The 16,647-nt window shown below is 36.4% G+C and overlaps 1 protein-coding gene across 2 annotated transcripts in view; it reads left to right on the top strand.

Annotated features, from left to right (window-relative positions):
* vipas39 (VPS33B interacting protein, apical-basolateral polarity regulator, spe-39 homolog) overlaps window positions 1-16,245 on the top strand; it is a 136,428-nt gene extending 120,183 nt beyond the window's left edge. For both annotated transcript variants that reach the window (XM_051919775.1, XM_028821225.2), the window contains exons 19-20: window positions 5,316-5,420; window positions 14,103-16,245. In XM_051919775.1, the coding sequence (XP_051775735.1) occupies window positions 5,316-5,420; window positions 14,103-14,123 (126 nt within the window). In that variant the 3' untranslated portion in view covers window positions 14,124-16,245. The remainder of the gene's footprint in view (window positions 1-5,315; window positions 5,421-14,102) is intronic.
* Window positions 16,246-16,647: the final 402 nt, after the last annotated feature.

The following is a 16,647-nucleotide window of genomic DNA, read 5'->3' as shown; positions in this document are numbered from 1 at the left end:
ATATATATATATAAATATAAATATCGATATATGCACTGTATATGTGTGATCATTTTAAATAATGGGACGTGGAGGTTCTCACGATTTGATAAGCAAGTACTAAAATTAATGGATGATCATATAACCCATACTGTTTATTTACCTGGCATTTCTAACTACTGTATTTAAATTTAAAAGCTATAGCAGGATGCAAATTATTCACTTTTTTGTGATATTGATTAGTCTTGTTTAATATTAAGTTGTGTTTGCTGTTGAGGAGTCATTTGCATACATTTTGTAATTTAAAATATAAAAAAATGCTTCAGTGATACGTTACTTGGTTTTTACTGATTTATACTGATTTCTTGTGAAATTCCTCTGCTTTCTTAAGAAACAACAAAAACGTTTTCACTGTACATTCACAGCACAGAATAGGAAATAATACTTTCTGTTCATATCGCTGGCAAAACCACTAAATGTGTTTCCTCACTTTATTTGGTAAGCATTTGTCACAAGTCTATAGATTATTTTTCTGCAGACAGAAGTACAAGGAGCATCATTTTGCTGACTACATTGTATTGTTGAATAAAAATTAAAAAAAAACCACAAAAAAGTCAGTTTAGTCAATGTAAATTGTCACATGTAGCTGTATCTCTGTATTGGCACTGGACTGCTCTCTTTTCAGGCAGCTGAGCCTGGTAGTTCTAGGACTTTTCTTTGTCTCTCAGGTGACCTTGAAGTCCTGGAAATTCCCCAGGAATTGCCAGCGATAGTTGCTAATGATGGAGAAGTGAGATCCGCCTGGTTATTGTTGAAGCTTTCACCAAGCAGTATGAAAGACAATAAAATTGCAACTATGATATAATTGATTTCCTGTATTTAGAGCTATATGTATGTACTGCTCTATTTTTCCTCTACTTGGACATGAAGTATCTATCCAAGGGGTTAGAGATGGAAATCAAAATTATCTTTATTTTGATTAATACAATTTAATTTTTTCTGTTTATATGTACAATGAGGCATAGTAATCTTTTAATCTATCCATTTTTTAGCCTTCCCTTTCCAAAACTGGTTAATGTGAAGCCGGAGCATTCTGAGTAGGAATAAACAACTAATCCTGGATTACAACCACTACTTATGCAAGCTTTCACATTCACTCATACTGAGGTTACTATGAATTGTCTAACATGCACTTCCAAAAATTATGTAAAGAACCAAGAAAAATAAGTACACTTCACATGTGAAGTGATCAGATATAGATTTATTTTCATTTTCTTTGAGTGTTGAGGTTGAATCACTAACCCCTGTTGTATTTTGTAATTCCTTCAGTTTTATTTTATTAAAGAGCATTTTTAAGTTTATGGGTTAATAAGCAGCAATGTTTTATGAAATTATAGACATAACACTAATGCCAGGCTTACACTGTGTGATTCTGGGACAATTTTAAGTTTGATTTGAAGTTGCTGGCTGATTGGGTTTGAACTTTCGCTTTATTTACAGTCATTTTGCATACTGTTTGAGTGGGGCTATGATGCCGGATTGCGTTTTAGGACTGGCCTGTCATACAAATGAAAGATTTTCTGCATTTTTAGAAATTTCTGTCACCTGTTTTGTATTGTGAGCAGTCTGACAAACCGATTTTCTGACATCACCATCAGATTTCCCTAATTTCATTTTGGAGTGTCTGCACATTGGGTATTGCTGTTGTTCTGTTCATTTTCACCTTTTTGATTTCCAAAAGCTAATTATGATATAGCATCACACATACAACTAGAAACCCGAAGTAAACACACACAATGAGAAATTACATAGATTACATACCTCCAGTTCTCTTTGTAAAATAGATAAGACTGTATTGTCTAAATCTCAATGACCTGCATGTACAGTTAATGGTTTTTTTTTTCTTTGTACTTTCAGAGAGCCGTACAGCAAGATGCAAAAAATGAAATTATTTTCTTTGTTGACATTTTAAGAAGTCTGTGGCCATATTTTTTTTAAATGGATTAAGCTTTATTGCAAAATGTCTATTGGTAAAACTGTCCTTCAGGGCTAAGTGCAAGTATACTCTGAGCACCCACACCGGGCATGTCAATTGGACCGAACTTGCTCATACAGTTTTGAGGATTACGTCATGCAGTATCAGTAGTCGCTTGACCATGGTTTCTAAACAATTGCTCCGTGTATGTCCTGCATTAGTGAGCACTTTGATTGTATCTCCCAGCTGCTAAATCCCATTGGCTTCTTGCCTTGCACCCAGTGCTGCTGTGATAATCACTAACTTGCCTGTGACCCTAAATTGGTCCGAATAAATTTACCCCTAATCACATGCAGGATTAAATTTTATGCTTAAAATTTTTATTCAGTTCCATTCACTTGATTGCACTCTGTGTACATTCTTAACCTCTTCCTCACCTGTCACCAGATGGACAGCACACACGTGTGAAGAATGTTATTCTGACATCAGCAGGCAATGTCTTTGCAAAAAAAGGCAATACTTCTGTTTTTTTGTTTTTTTTTTGCTGTCGTGGGAATAATCTTCCATAGTAAGTTAGTAATACATATGTTTTTTTTTAAGTAAAACATAATTTTACTTCATGAAAATAAGTACACATTACTTTAAAAGATAATTTGACTATGTAATGCATGTTACTTTTAACATGTTACCCTCCAGCACTGGTCTTGTTACTTTGTTGAGTTAAACATTAATGTGGAATTAAATAAAGTGTGAAATAACTATTGATTAGTATACAAAGTGTGATCAAGAAAGTTTATTGAAATTTAAAGAACACATTGCACACTGTATCTTTATGAGCATCCCTTTTCAAAATAATGGCAGTCTAATTTAGTTTGTTTCTTATGCTACACCCACACTGCAATATTTTAATTTAAAAACACAGAAATTATTATATGTTTTTCGCTTTCATCCAAACTACCCCAGCATTTGTACTCCTGAAAAATTGAGACTTTTGAAAGCTCACCCTAGAGCTGTATAATTCTAAAAACACAGGCTCAGTTATGCCATGTGGACAGGCATGAATTGATACTTTTGAAAAATGCTGTCTCTAATTTCATTGTGATTTTTTTCATGCTTATTACGTAAACCTTTCCTGATTGGATCCTGCTTATTACAATGACTCATTCACTGCTTGGTCACCCTTCATGTAAGAAAATTGTTTTCCTATATGGAGGACTTAGAATAGTTGCTTTGCATGGCACTTGTTGTGTTGGTTACCTGTTTGCATCTAAATTGTATTTTGTACTGTTTGAATGCTATTTTCTTGCACAAAAGCCAAAAAATTGACTGGTTGCTACAGTTTTGTGATAAATCCCCTGGCTGTAGGCGTTACTATTCCTTGAAGGATTTTTTCACTGATGCACACATGCCCAGTAAATGACTCTCTACGTCCTATGCTTTTTTGTCATTTTAGTGTGGACAGAGATACTTTCAGAAACAATGTGAAAATGCAAGTGAGGACATAGTAGTGTGGATGTAGCCTTGGTGTTTGTTCTGCTTTTGGAAGCTATGCTTGAAGTCATCATCTGTCAGATTGCTGAATTTCACTCTTACATTATTAAATATTGTTTCTTTAATTTTGTATCATGGGAACAGAACACAGTTGTCCAGGAAATGGTCAAATAAATATTTAAGGCACAGCATATCAGGAATGTGTTGTATGTTTTTATCCTTTTGAGCCAGTGCACAAAGAGTGATTTAGGCAGAATCATGAAGAAACAATTTTGGTATTTCTGAAGAGCTGAAAACAGTTTCTCCTGACTCTTCTTGTCAGTTAAATTAAAAGTTTATTGTTTAACCACTCTTAGTCTTAGATCCTTTGGATCATACCTCAGATGTTGATATTTTATGCAATGTAAACCCAAACAGGTTATGTGACTTGCTTTAGCTTGTTACAGTTCATCAGTACCCCTTAGCTATTTGGCTTCAATTTTTAGCAGCTGCAACATTTGAGCATCTGCAATTTTTAGGCACCATCCGTCTAAAAGCAACCAATGAAAAAACAAGTCTTAAAGCTTAAACAATAGTTGTCTTTCTTTAATTATGGAAATCACTGACTCTAGGTGACAAAATCTTTCTTTCCTTTTTAGAATAGCTCACCTGTTCAGACAAGCTATTTCTTGGATACTGTCTTCAGTAGGCACAGTACAGGTCATTTATTAAACATTCGAACATTTTTAAAGTAGGATTCAGAGTTGAATTTTTGATACTTTGTTTTTCAGATTAAATGCATTTATCATCTTTACACGAAATAGGTATTCTGTCCTGATACAGTTTTTCTAGTTTTCTATTTTTTTAAACATGTGCCCATTGTTGCACTTGTTAAGATGACTGTATACATAAATAGAATAGTCAACCTATAATGTCTGTGGATCATTTATTTGTCTTTTTGCTGCTTGTGAGTTCTCTTTTTTGGGGGGTTCTTTTTCCACATTCTCCTCTAAGAGCTCAAAGACACTACTAGGGGTGTTTTTGAGGGAGCTTTCATAGTAGAGATGTGTCTCCATCATTGCAACATGCAAATTATTTTATGTAATGAAATTTGTGAGTCATGGGGATTGTTCTAGCAGATTTGTGTTGCTTACAGGAGAACTAGCATCATTTTTGCTATCCAATAAAAGTTTCTCTTTATTCTGCTTGATATCTTTTAAATTAAATTTATGTTAAGATTTTTCTTGAAGTTGCCCAAGCCACATATCTGATTAATAAAAGTAATAATGAAACACACATAAACACATTTGCTTGTGTACAGCGTTGCCTTTAAAAACCACAGAGCTCCGTTCTACTAGATAATTAGTGCTTAACAGAATTAAGAAATTAAATGGCTAGCAGTGTACTATTTCGTAATCTGAACATCTGTGGTTATTGAAATGTGTTGCATGCATAGCTTCATGTCTCTATAGTGAATTTATAAAGTTCCTGTGAGATGACACTCTGGAACTCAGCTGCTCAGTCACAATCAGAACTCGAGCAACTTACTGGGATGCTGGACTGTGGCATTTCAGGGCACGAGTTCCCTACTTAAATGTCTGTAAACCATATGCAGGAATCAGAGAGACTAATTTGTGACACACATCAACATTTTTTTTTTGGCATTCATACTTGAGGAACATTGGCAAATACTTAAGACTTAAAAATTCATTAAAGGCATTACTGCTTAATCTGTTAACAAGTGGACTTCATTCTTAATAAATAAAAGTAATTGTACATGTTAATCTTGGTACAGTTGTGATCAAATATTTTGTATACATGTATAACTGTGATGCATGTTGACGAATGCAGGTATCACATAAAATAACCAAGTTTCCTGTTTTCATCTCAGATCTACAGAGATCTAAAGGATCGACAGCAGTTGAAGACATACAGGACTAAAGTAAACAGAGGCTCGTTAGAAGAAAGGAAGATTGATGACATTCTAAGTAATACTGTAAGAGCTGCATGCATTTCCTTTATGTCTAGCTTTAAACTAATTTTATTCAGGTATTTTAGACTTGAAACGGCACACACGCTTCACACTATTGTGTGACCTTGTGCCAGTCATGTATGCTGTTTTCTGGCTCCAGAAAAAAATAAATAATATGTGTCCGTTTGGTAATAGCAACTGTAAAACATACAATAATAACGTTACATTTCAGTGGGGGAAGACTTGTGACATGAAGAAATATAACCAAATCCCAGAGTAAATAAGTGTCAAAATAATTTTGATCTCAGAATTTCGGAAGATTGCACATTACGTTTTTTTTAAGTAAGATTCCTCTATATTCATTTATATGGCAGGTCATGGTAATGGTCTTCTTGCTAATAGACTAATATACATCTACTCTTTACATAAACATGCATACTCAGTTTCACAATTGGAACGATTCAGAGCCTATCCTTGTAGCAATAGGTGCAAAAAAGCAACCAGTTCTGAGTGGGAAAGCCAGTATATTGCAGGGCCCGTTCATGCAGCCACTCACACAGTAACGCACATGCCCAGTTTAGAATCGTCTTTCATCCTAATATGTATATCTTTGGGTTGTGTATAGAAAACTATACTACATATATAGACGAGACAGTGACCAGGCTGGAGATTCAAACTCTTGATTTGTGAGGCACCATTACTTACTGCTGCAACACTACACTGCTCCTGCAGTGATTAATTTCTTGTCAATCATGTTTTATTTCTAAGTGGCATTATACCTCATTTTGTAACCTTTCAGACAATACAGCTTCATTTTAAAATGCACATTGGCATCAATAGAATGAGGTTCAAATTCCCACTATGCATGTGCAGTCTGTTTGCCTCCAATTTTTACTATACATTTAATAGGCATCCATCTAGTTTTTGAGCATATCTATTCTACTTCAGGGTCACTGGAAACTATAGCCCTTATCTGGTAGCACTGGGCATGAGACAGGAACCTTGAATTAGACACTAGTTTATCATTAAGCACACTTACTCTTCCTAGGCCAGTTAACCTAATATTTATGGTTAACCTAATATACATATATAAATATGAATGTCTTTAGGATGTGGAAAGAAAATGAGATACACAGGGAAAACCTATATGAGCACAGGAAGAACATGCACACACTACAAAAATAATTACAGTGTTAGAAATTAATCCAAGGTCCCTGTCACAGTTAGGGGCTTCAGAAATTAACTGCCATATCACTATGTATGAAGGAATATTTTGGATAAAATTAGATATATACACAAATTAATGAATGTATTCTGAAATGTGACATTAAATAAAAACACAATGATATACAGTCATGGCCGAAATTATCGGCACCCCTGGAAGTTTCCCAGAAAATGCAGCATTTCTCCCAGAAAATTATTGCAATTACAAATGTTTTTGTATATACATGTTTATTTCCTTTATGTGTATTGGACAAAACACAAAAAAACAGAGAAAAAAAGCCAAATCTGACATCATGTCACACAGAACGCCAAAAATGGGCCGGACAAAATTATTGGCACCCTTTCAAAATTGTGGGTAAATCGTTTTATTTCAAGCATATGATGCTCGTTTGAACTCACCTGTGGCAAGAAACAGGTGCTGGCAATATAGGAATCACACCTGAAGCCAGTTAAAATGGAGAAAAGTTGACTCAACCTTTCTGTTGTGTGTGTGAGTGTGCCACACTAAGCATGGAGAACAGAAAGAAGAGCAGAGAATTGTCTGAGGACTTGAGAACAAAAATTGTGGAATAATATCAACAATCTCAAGGCTACAAGTCCATCTCCAGAGATCTTCATGTTCCTTTGTCCACTGTGCGCAATATAATCAAGAAGTTCACAACACATGGCACTGTAGCTAATCTCCCTGGACGTGGACGGAAGAGAAAAATTGATAAAAGACTGCAACAAAGGGTAGTCCGAATGGTGGATAAACAGTCCCAATCAACTTCAAAACATATTCAAGCTGTTCTGCAGACTCAGGGTGCAACAGTGTCAGCTCGAACTATCCATCGACATCTGAACGAAATGAAACGCTATGGCAGGAGAGCCAGGAGGACCCCACTGCTGACACAGAAGCATAAAAAAGCCAGACTGGAGTTTGCCAAAATCCTTCTGGGCGAACGTCTTGTGGACAGATGAGACCAAGATAGAGCTTTTTGGTAAAGCTCATCATTCTACTGTTTACAGAAACCAGAATGAGGCCTACGAAGAAAAGAACACAGTACCTACAGTCAAACATGGTGGAGGTTCTAAGATGTTTTGGGGATGTTTTGCTGCCTCTGGCACTGGATGCCTTGACTGTGTGCAAGGCATCATGAAATCTGAAGACTACCAAAAGATATTGGGACGCAATGTAGGGCCCAGTGTCAGAAAGCTGGGTCTGTGTCAGAGGTCATGGGTGTTCCAGCAGGACAATGACCCCAAACATACCTCTAAAAGCACTTAGAAATGGTTGAAGACAAAGCGCTGGAGAGTTCTGAAGTGGCCAGCAATGAGTCCAGATCTAAATCCGATTGAACACTCATGGACAGATCTCAAAATTGCTGTTGGGAGAAGGCGCCCTTCAAATCTGAGAAACCTTGAGCAGTTTGCAAAAGAAGAGTGGTCGGAAATTCCAGTTGAGAGGTGTAACAAGCTTGTTGATGGTTATAGGAAGCGCTTGATTTCAGTTATTTTTTCCAAAGGGCGTGCAACCAAATATTAAGTAGAGGGTGCCAATAATTTTGTCCAGCCTGATTTTTGAGTTTTGTGTGAAATGATGTCAGATTTGGCTTTTTTTCTCTGTTTTTTTGTGTTGTTCCAATGCATATAAAGGAAATAAACATGTGTATACCAAAACATTTGTAATTGCAACAATAGCCTGGGAGAAATGGTGCATTTTCAAGGAAAATTCCAGGGGTGCCAATAATTTCGGCCATGACTGTATGTGCAAAAATAATTAAATGTATTAATGAAGTAATTTTTGTTGCTCATTTCTTTATGTGGTTATTTAACTTTTTTCATTTACTAATTTCAGTGACATTTCACGCAACATGAGCTACGTCTTGAAATTAAAACCGTCATTTTCACCCACCAAAGTTAAGAGGTTGGGCTCTAGTGAGTACTGTTTTTTGATAGGTGAATCACCAGTAGAGCACATGTAAATCTTTGGGCATCAAGTGCTACCTTTATAGGCAGACACCACACATTGCATGCTTACTCCTGAGAGGATAATGGATCCAGAGCTTCTAGAATTAAAAGTTGCAGCTTCATACAGTAATTCTGTCTAACTTATTCTTGCTCTTGTTTCTGCCACTGACACTAACAGTCACAACTTTAAGCATGCATTTAACTTGCCTTAGGAATCCTGTGGCTCATAGGCAATTGCAAAGTTATGTCTGTGCCCTGTACTGATGGATGATTCACCAATCAAAGCATAATATTCGCTAGAATCAACACTCTCAGTCATGACTGGTGAAAAAGACAGACTTCATTTCAAGTTGTATTTAATGGTTGTGTAGTATCACTGAAATGAAGAAATACATACATACATACATACATCCATCCATCCATTTTCCAACCCGCTGAATCCGAACACAGGGTCACGGGGGTCCGCCGGAGCCAATCCCAGCCAACACAGGGCACAAGGCAGGGAACCAATCCCGGGCAGGGTGCCAACCCACCGCAGGACACACACAAACACACCAAGCACACACTAGGGCCAATTTAGAATCACCAATCCACCTAACCTGCATGTCTTTGGACTGTGGGAGGAAACTGGAGCGCCCGGAGGAAACCCACGCAGACACGGGGAGAACATGCAAACTCCACGCAGGGTGGACCCGGGAAGCGAACCCGGGTCTCCTAACTGCGAGGCAGCAGCGCTACCACTGCGCCACCGTGCCGCCCACATACATACATATATAAAGGAATAAGCAACAAAAAACATTTCACAACACATTTCATTTCTATGCTCATATATTACCATGTTTTTATTTATTTATTGCTGTATTTATTAATTTTGTGCAAAATATTCTTCCATAACTGTGCTGCCCTGTCTATTCCATGTATTTGTGCTGATCCATAAATAAAAATAAATTTGGAGTTTAAATAAGAAAGATGTCATTTTTACTATGTGACCAAAAAATTTAAAGAGAAGGAGAGAGATTTGTTGGGCAAATCTGTAATCCTGACATTGGGCTATATCCATACCTCGTCTAATTTAGGATTTTCCCACCTGACAGCTAAGTTATGGATCAAAAGCGAAAATGTGTATAGAGAAATCAAATGAAATATTACCAACAAAAAAAAAAATTCATGAGTTTGATATATTTAGTAAAATAGAAAACCGGTAGGTGTAGTGCATTAGACAATCCACAATATTTAGAGGATTTTGGTCATGAATCCTTTGAAGCATATATGATTTCTTGAGTGGTGGAGGTGGTTAGAAAATTCATGTAAAATATGTTCTTAGTATGAAGTGTAATGTAAGCTCTGGACTGTATGATTAATGGATGAATTAATAAATGGTATATTTGAATGTGAAGAGAGCATGGAGAACTTCAAAATGAACAGCTATAGCATCTTGTGAAATCTTCACACCCTGTTCATAATATGTTCCCAAAAAGTACAGTTTAAATTTTTTCAAGTTTCTTTCTACAAAGTACAAATTAATAAACAGTTTTGATTGCATACAGGTATATCTTCACATCTGTTGCATCAGTACATCGTATTTTTGCTGAAGCACCATCTGTGGCAATATTAGACATGAGGACATGAGTCATGTTGATTAAGTGTCTGCTGTGTGTCTCAGGATAGCAAAAACTCTTTATGTTGACCATACATCACCTGCAGGCTGTAGTCTTTCCACAGGTTTTCAAATTTAGTTTAGCTTTAGATCATTGTCCTGAAAAAAGCCAACTCTCCCAAGTGTTTAAAGCAGCTTTTTTCTTTTGGATTTGTTTGTATTTGCCATAATTAATTTTTCTCTCGATCTTCCTAATCTTTCATGTCCCTCATTATGGCAAAGTCTGCCCAACAAACAATGCCGCCCTAGCCTTCTTCTCTGTATTGATGGTGTTTAAAAAGCAATGGCCTTGTCTGAGTTGTGCCACATATCTCTTTTTATTGCAATCAACAAGTTCCTCTTTGGCACCATCAAACCACAAACCTTTCTTCATATGCATTGAGTAACTTATTTGCCATGTTATAAGCTTTATCATTAGTGGTTGCTTTCTTCATGCCATCCACTCATTCATACCATACTTGACAAGTCATTTGAGAATTCTTGATTAGGAAATTTTATATTCAACCTCAGTATGAAATCCATGTAGTTTTCTTAGCTGTTTCTGTTATTGGTAATGGCTGACCACATCCCTATGACAGAGATGAGTTCATTGATACAGCATCTTTCTTGGTTGCACCAAACAGAAAAAATATTTCTAATTTCTTGTAACCACACTCCACAGAAATGTACTTGATACCATCTGGTTTTGTTTGTTTGTTTTAAATGTATCCATCCAGGGCTAAATCTTGTCTTCCTCTGTCTTTTTGTGATCCAATATTGATAACAGGAAGAAGGGATTGTAACAAAGTCCCCTATATGAATGTACTGCTTTCATGGTATATATTGGAAATTGAGAAATTATATCTGTCAGAACAGTACTAAAAAGCTACAGGAGTGGCCATCTATCATAGGAGAGATATTGGCAACATGAAAGTTGAGATGGCATATGGAAGCTGGCCAAAAGCTTCCTTACAGTTTCCCTATCTTAATAGTGTAAAATATTAGCAGAACTCCAGGAAAGACAGGGTATCAGTTGCTTGAGGCCATATAGGATGTAGTGATGTAATAGGATGGAATAGAAGGTTGGATTCAAGATGGCAAATGCAGCTCATCAGACAAAAGGCCAGAGATACAAATGCTAATCCAGGGTGCTTAAGCAGTGCATGTTTAAAAAAACAGCATTGTGTGCTCAGATTAGTAATCTTGCACATTCAGTGATTTGATTCATGCAGGTCTTTGTTATCTTTGTCTGTTGACCCCCACTTTTACTATATTTCTTATGTACCTTGCTGCAGTAAGTGTACACATTCATCCATACCAAGCAGGTAAAAACAATGGACATATAGATAGATGGATCATACTTTTAGTGTCTACAAAAGGAATAGGCCTAATAGGCATTGACTCCTTCTTTGAAATCACCAGCATTAAGAATGATTCATCAAAAATATATCAGTACATTGAGAATCATTTCTGTTGCTGAGTCAGCCAAGATGATGCAACTTACTTTCCTGGGCAGTGACATAGATAAATTCAGTCTATAATTCAGTGCCTGGATCACACATTTATATTTAATTATAGTGTGCTCCGTTTTTCATCACTGCACATTCACAAAAATCTCCAGTACTCTTAATATTTTCACTCAGTCTGATGAAATTCATCCAACATTAAAGTATCTTCTGAAATATGAGGTTTAAGCCGGTTCTCTATAGATAGATAGATAGATAGATAGATAGATAGATACTTTATTAATCCCAATGGGAAATTCACATTCTTCAGCAGCAGCATACTGATACAATAAATAATATTAAATTAAAGAATGATAATAATACAGGTGAAAAAAGTGCCTAATTATCACAGTACCTAAACTCGCTATGAGATATAACAGTTCAGACAAGTTATATGACAGCAATTGAACATTTCTCATTATATGAAGTCAGCCCAGGTCTGAAGTCCTCGCTCCAGATCTTCACCGCTTCCATCTCCATACAAGCTAGTAACTTTTATCCTTGCCACGGATAGTCACGCTGTTTTTTTTCCAGACAAGCAGGTCTTCAACAGGGCATAACAGGTCAATTTGGGCAGGGCAGTCTTACAAACATCATAGGTCCCCGGGCAAAGTAGTGCGCTTGGGCCCGTTTTGACATACATATGCATCAGAAACATCACGGCCCCTATCGTCCTGGAGCTCCCGACCAGTGCCCATTGTGCCCCTATGTTAAGACCGCCTGAGTTTAGGCAACCAAGTAAATATTTGAACGTTTAATATAGCCTACTTTACATTTTTTTTACATATACAGTGGAACCTCGGGTCACAACCGTAATTGGTTGCAAAACTCTGGTCGTAACCCAATTTAGTTGTGACCCGAAGTAATTTCCCCGATAGGATTGTATGTAAATACAATTAATCTGTTCCAGACCGTACGAACTGTATGTAAATATATTTTTTTAAAAGATTTTTAAGCACAAATATAGTTAAATATACCATAGAATGCACAGCGTAATAGTAAACTAAATGTAAAAACATTGCATAACACTGAGAAAACCTTGAACAACAGAGAAAACTAACATTGCAAGAGTTTGCGCTATAGCGCTATGAACTGCTTGCTAAAACCTTTTTTTTTTTTAATGAGTTTTAAGCACGGGGGAAAGAATGAACATTTGAAAAATCCGTAATTTAATAAACAACCAAGAAAAGTATCATTGCAACAATGCACGCTACGAACTGATCACTGTAAACAGAAGTGAAGTGGAGGTTAAAATCCAATAGGAAAAAGTCTTCATTAAATACAACAAGGTTAAAACAATGCTCGAATCAGTCTCCTTAAAAACAAGCCCATGCATTCTTTAACTGCCTTCTCGGCCTTATGCGGCGCTCGCTCTCTCTCGCGCGTGCGTGTGTGTGTGTGTGTGTGTGTTTCTCTCTCGCGTGTGTCTCTCTCTCTCGTGTGTGCGTGTCTGTCTCTCTCTCTCTCTCTCTCTCTCTCCCTCTCTCCCTCGCTCGCTGCATAAGGAAAGCACAGGGAGAGACTGAACACGTGCAGAAATCATCGGCTCGCACAAGCCAAAAGGGAAACTGGCTTGTTCGTATACCGAGTGTGTGGTCGTGAACAGATGCAAAGATTTGGCGATCTTTTTGGTCATAACCCGATTTGTACGTGTTCAGAGCCGTTCGTGAACCGAGGTTCCACTGTATAGAGTTTTCTATATTCTCTGATGTTATTCACGTAGGCAGCCATCATATCTTTTAAGTTCTCCGTGTGACATTTCTCACTGTGTTGACAGCAGCATCTCTTCAGCTTAGTTTAAAAATTCATTCAGAAATGTATGGTAATAAGCCAGAGGCCAAATCTTAACATTACTAATTAATAACATTAATTAATTATGGTATAACCATTAGTAATCCTAAATGTAAAAAGGGAAAGAGAGCCTCTGTAAAGGCTGCCACATGGCACGGTGCCCAGAAATGGACAAGATGGATGACCAAACCCTACCATTTGGCTAAATTTGTAACTAATCTCAGTATTTCTCTGCTATTTGTGCTTTTAATGTCAGCATCCTGTCTCCTATGTAATTTACACTGTACCTGAAGAGCAATTACAGCCTGTCAAATCCTGTCCACCACATTCAGATAAGTCATTGACCAGCTGTTTCCCAGAAGTATTTGGTGCACTTTTTGTGCAACATTGCTCACCATTAAAACACAAATGAAAGTGGAGAAAATTTTATTTTTATTACAAATTCTCACAGCACTTCACATTTGCATGTTCTGTATACAGTAATTATGAATATATTTATTGCAACTGATAGTTTTCATTATTTTACAGATTACTTATAAATGTAGTTATCCAGCAAGTTTAAAGTTTTAAAATACCTGTATTTTTTTTTATCATTTGCAGCAAATCCGGTGGAAAAACTGAAGCAGACCTTGTAACAACTTCAAGAAACGTACAGTGTGGAATCCTGTTAAACTGCCAAGGATTTTTTTTTTTAATTTACCCAAGATTTTCTTAATGAACAATTTATCTTCTATATTGACTGAATGTTATGCATTTTAAAACAACGTATTATGAAATTAAATGTGTTGTATACATGAAATCTGTGAAAATGTACAGCTGTATGTATATAATGTATAATTTAATTGATTAACTTTGTCACATGTCCCATGTTTATGGCAGTACAAAAAAATGCAAGGAATGCATGTTTGTTCGATTCTGAAGAAATAAGGTGAAAATCTAAAGCAAACCCAGATGGACAGTGTTTATTTTGTGATTTAGTAGTTGTCATGCTCGCACTGGCTGACCACATCTTCAATTGCTCACTCATTGCGTTTTTTTGACAATCGGCTTCATGACGTAAACACTGAGCGACTGGGACAGAGAGAAGCAATGCAGATCAACAATTAGTTTAATTAATTTAACCACTGATGTGCAATTTAAAAAAAAAAAGAAAATAGAAGTCTGTTATCCAAAAGAGAAGTTCTGAAACAGGCAATAGATTACAATATGGTCATAAAACACTAAAAAGAGGAATGGAAAAAGGGAAGGTTAGAATCCAAAAAATGGACACAAGGTGAAGTAATTAGTCTTCTACAGACTCCACTACAAACTATTGCAGAAGTGCAGTGTTAAAGCAAAGAGCTCTAGCCAGGTTCACTCTTTTATTCCCCTTACCCCTCTTAATCGTGTGACTTCAGTGCAATTAGCATTGCCTAGCAACAGACAGAAATGGTAGAGTGATTAAGCAAAGTCAAGGCCCCATCCTACCATCTGTTCATTAAAAAGACACACATTTGGCTCCAGAGTTACTGGCACACATGATGAAGATAGAAAGATAAACAGTACTTTATTTGTCCCCAAGAGGAAATTAAGACTTTACAGAGACACAGGAAAAACAAAATATTATAACACAACAATCTAACCCCCCACCCCCTAAAAACACACACAAGAACTTTAATAGCTAGGATAATGATAAGCTGTTGATGACTAATAACAGACTTGTTGGTGGGAATAAGATGAATCAGATTGTGATCAGGTTTACCCAGTTGTCCCACAGGTTTACATTTAAAGACAATTAATTTTTAAATAAAGCAGGTCAAACTTCTTGTGTCCGTGAATGGAGTGTAACACATAATGATGATGAACGTTTTTGTCATTGTTCCTTTCAAACTTCCCCTGGTTGAAGTCACCACCGCGTCAGGGTCCGAATAATTCATTATTACAGTAGAGTGTTGATGACAGAGTGAATAATTTCTGTTGTTGAGTCCCTGTTTGCAGATGGAGAAATATAAACATTAATAAGGATGATGTGATATATAAAGACTAATGAGGATAATGCAACTTTTCTCCCTATGCAGTAACATGACAATTCAGTGTCTGAATTATACAGTTTACTTTTAATTGGAATGTGCTTAGTTTTAAATCATTGTTCATTCTCATAGATGTCCAGTCCCCTTCCTGCCTTTTCCATTCTGTCTGATTATATCAAATGAAATCCATCCAGCAATAAAATAGTCTCTGAAATAAGAAGTTTAAGCCAGTACTCTGCAGTAGACAAAATGTGACACTACCTAAATGCGCCATGACTTGCCATGAAATGAAACAGTTAATCCGTCTTATTTGAAAATGATTGAACATTTCTCGTTGTATGGAGGCAAACCAGTTCTGAAACATTTCCACCTTAATTTTATCCTCGCTGTGGTTCTTGCCCTTATATCTTTGGACAAGCTGCTCCTCCAGTAAGGTGAAAAAGAGCTCCTTATGTGCCAGTAATGCACAGTGTTAGCTGACTAAGGGAAATTTCTATGTACTCCATTTTATATTTCTCAGAGTCACTTACATTTTCAGATGTTGAAAAAGTAAGGTAGCCTTCAGATCCTCTTTTCTCTGCCTGCTACTTCTTCCATGTTTGCATCATGTCTTAAAGGCAGTTGTGACAGGCCAGTGCTTGGGTGTGCAATGACAACAGCATATCTTCATTTTTCATTTTTAGTGACAAGCCAGATGATATTTAATCTTAACATGAATAATTGTTAAAAACCAAGTTTGTATGATTTTTGTTTTTAGAAATGCAGGAGATCCAATAATTTTGACACCTGTATTTTGTGTATGTTGATTAGCACATACAAGTAAGAATTTCACTGTACTTTGTACAGTGTCAGTAATGATCTATAAATAATGTTCTATCTCTTATTTAAAATTATTTCTTTTCAAGTAGTTGAATTAAGATAGAAGCCTGTAGTTTCTCCCATTTTAATAGATAGCTAAAATTGTATTTATCCCAAGAGAAAATTGAACCTTTTTATATACTTCATTTCTTGTCATCATTTTTCAAGGTTTCTTTTTGTCTGAAGGTGCCAATAAGATTGTATTAGTTTCTATGGTGTATCACTCAGTCCAAGAAGAATGGACTTTGTAGATGTATCTGGCCTTCAAGGGTAAAATA

The sequence above is a fragment of the Erpetoichthys calabaricus genome, chromosome 16 (assembly GCF_900747795.2).
Source record: "Erpetoichthys calabaricus chromosome 16, fErpCal1.3, whole genome shotgun sequence".
NCBI classification, from domain to species: domain Eukaryota; kingdom Metazoa; phylum Chordata; class Cladistia; order Polypteriformes; family Polypteridae; genus Erpetoichthys; species Erpetoichthys calabaricus.
This window is presented reverse-complemented; position numbering and strand designations above follow the sequence as displayed.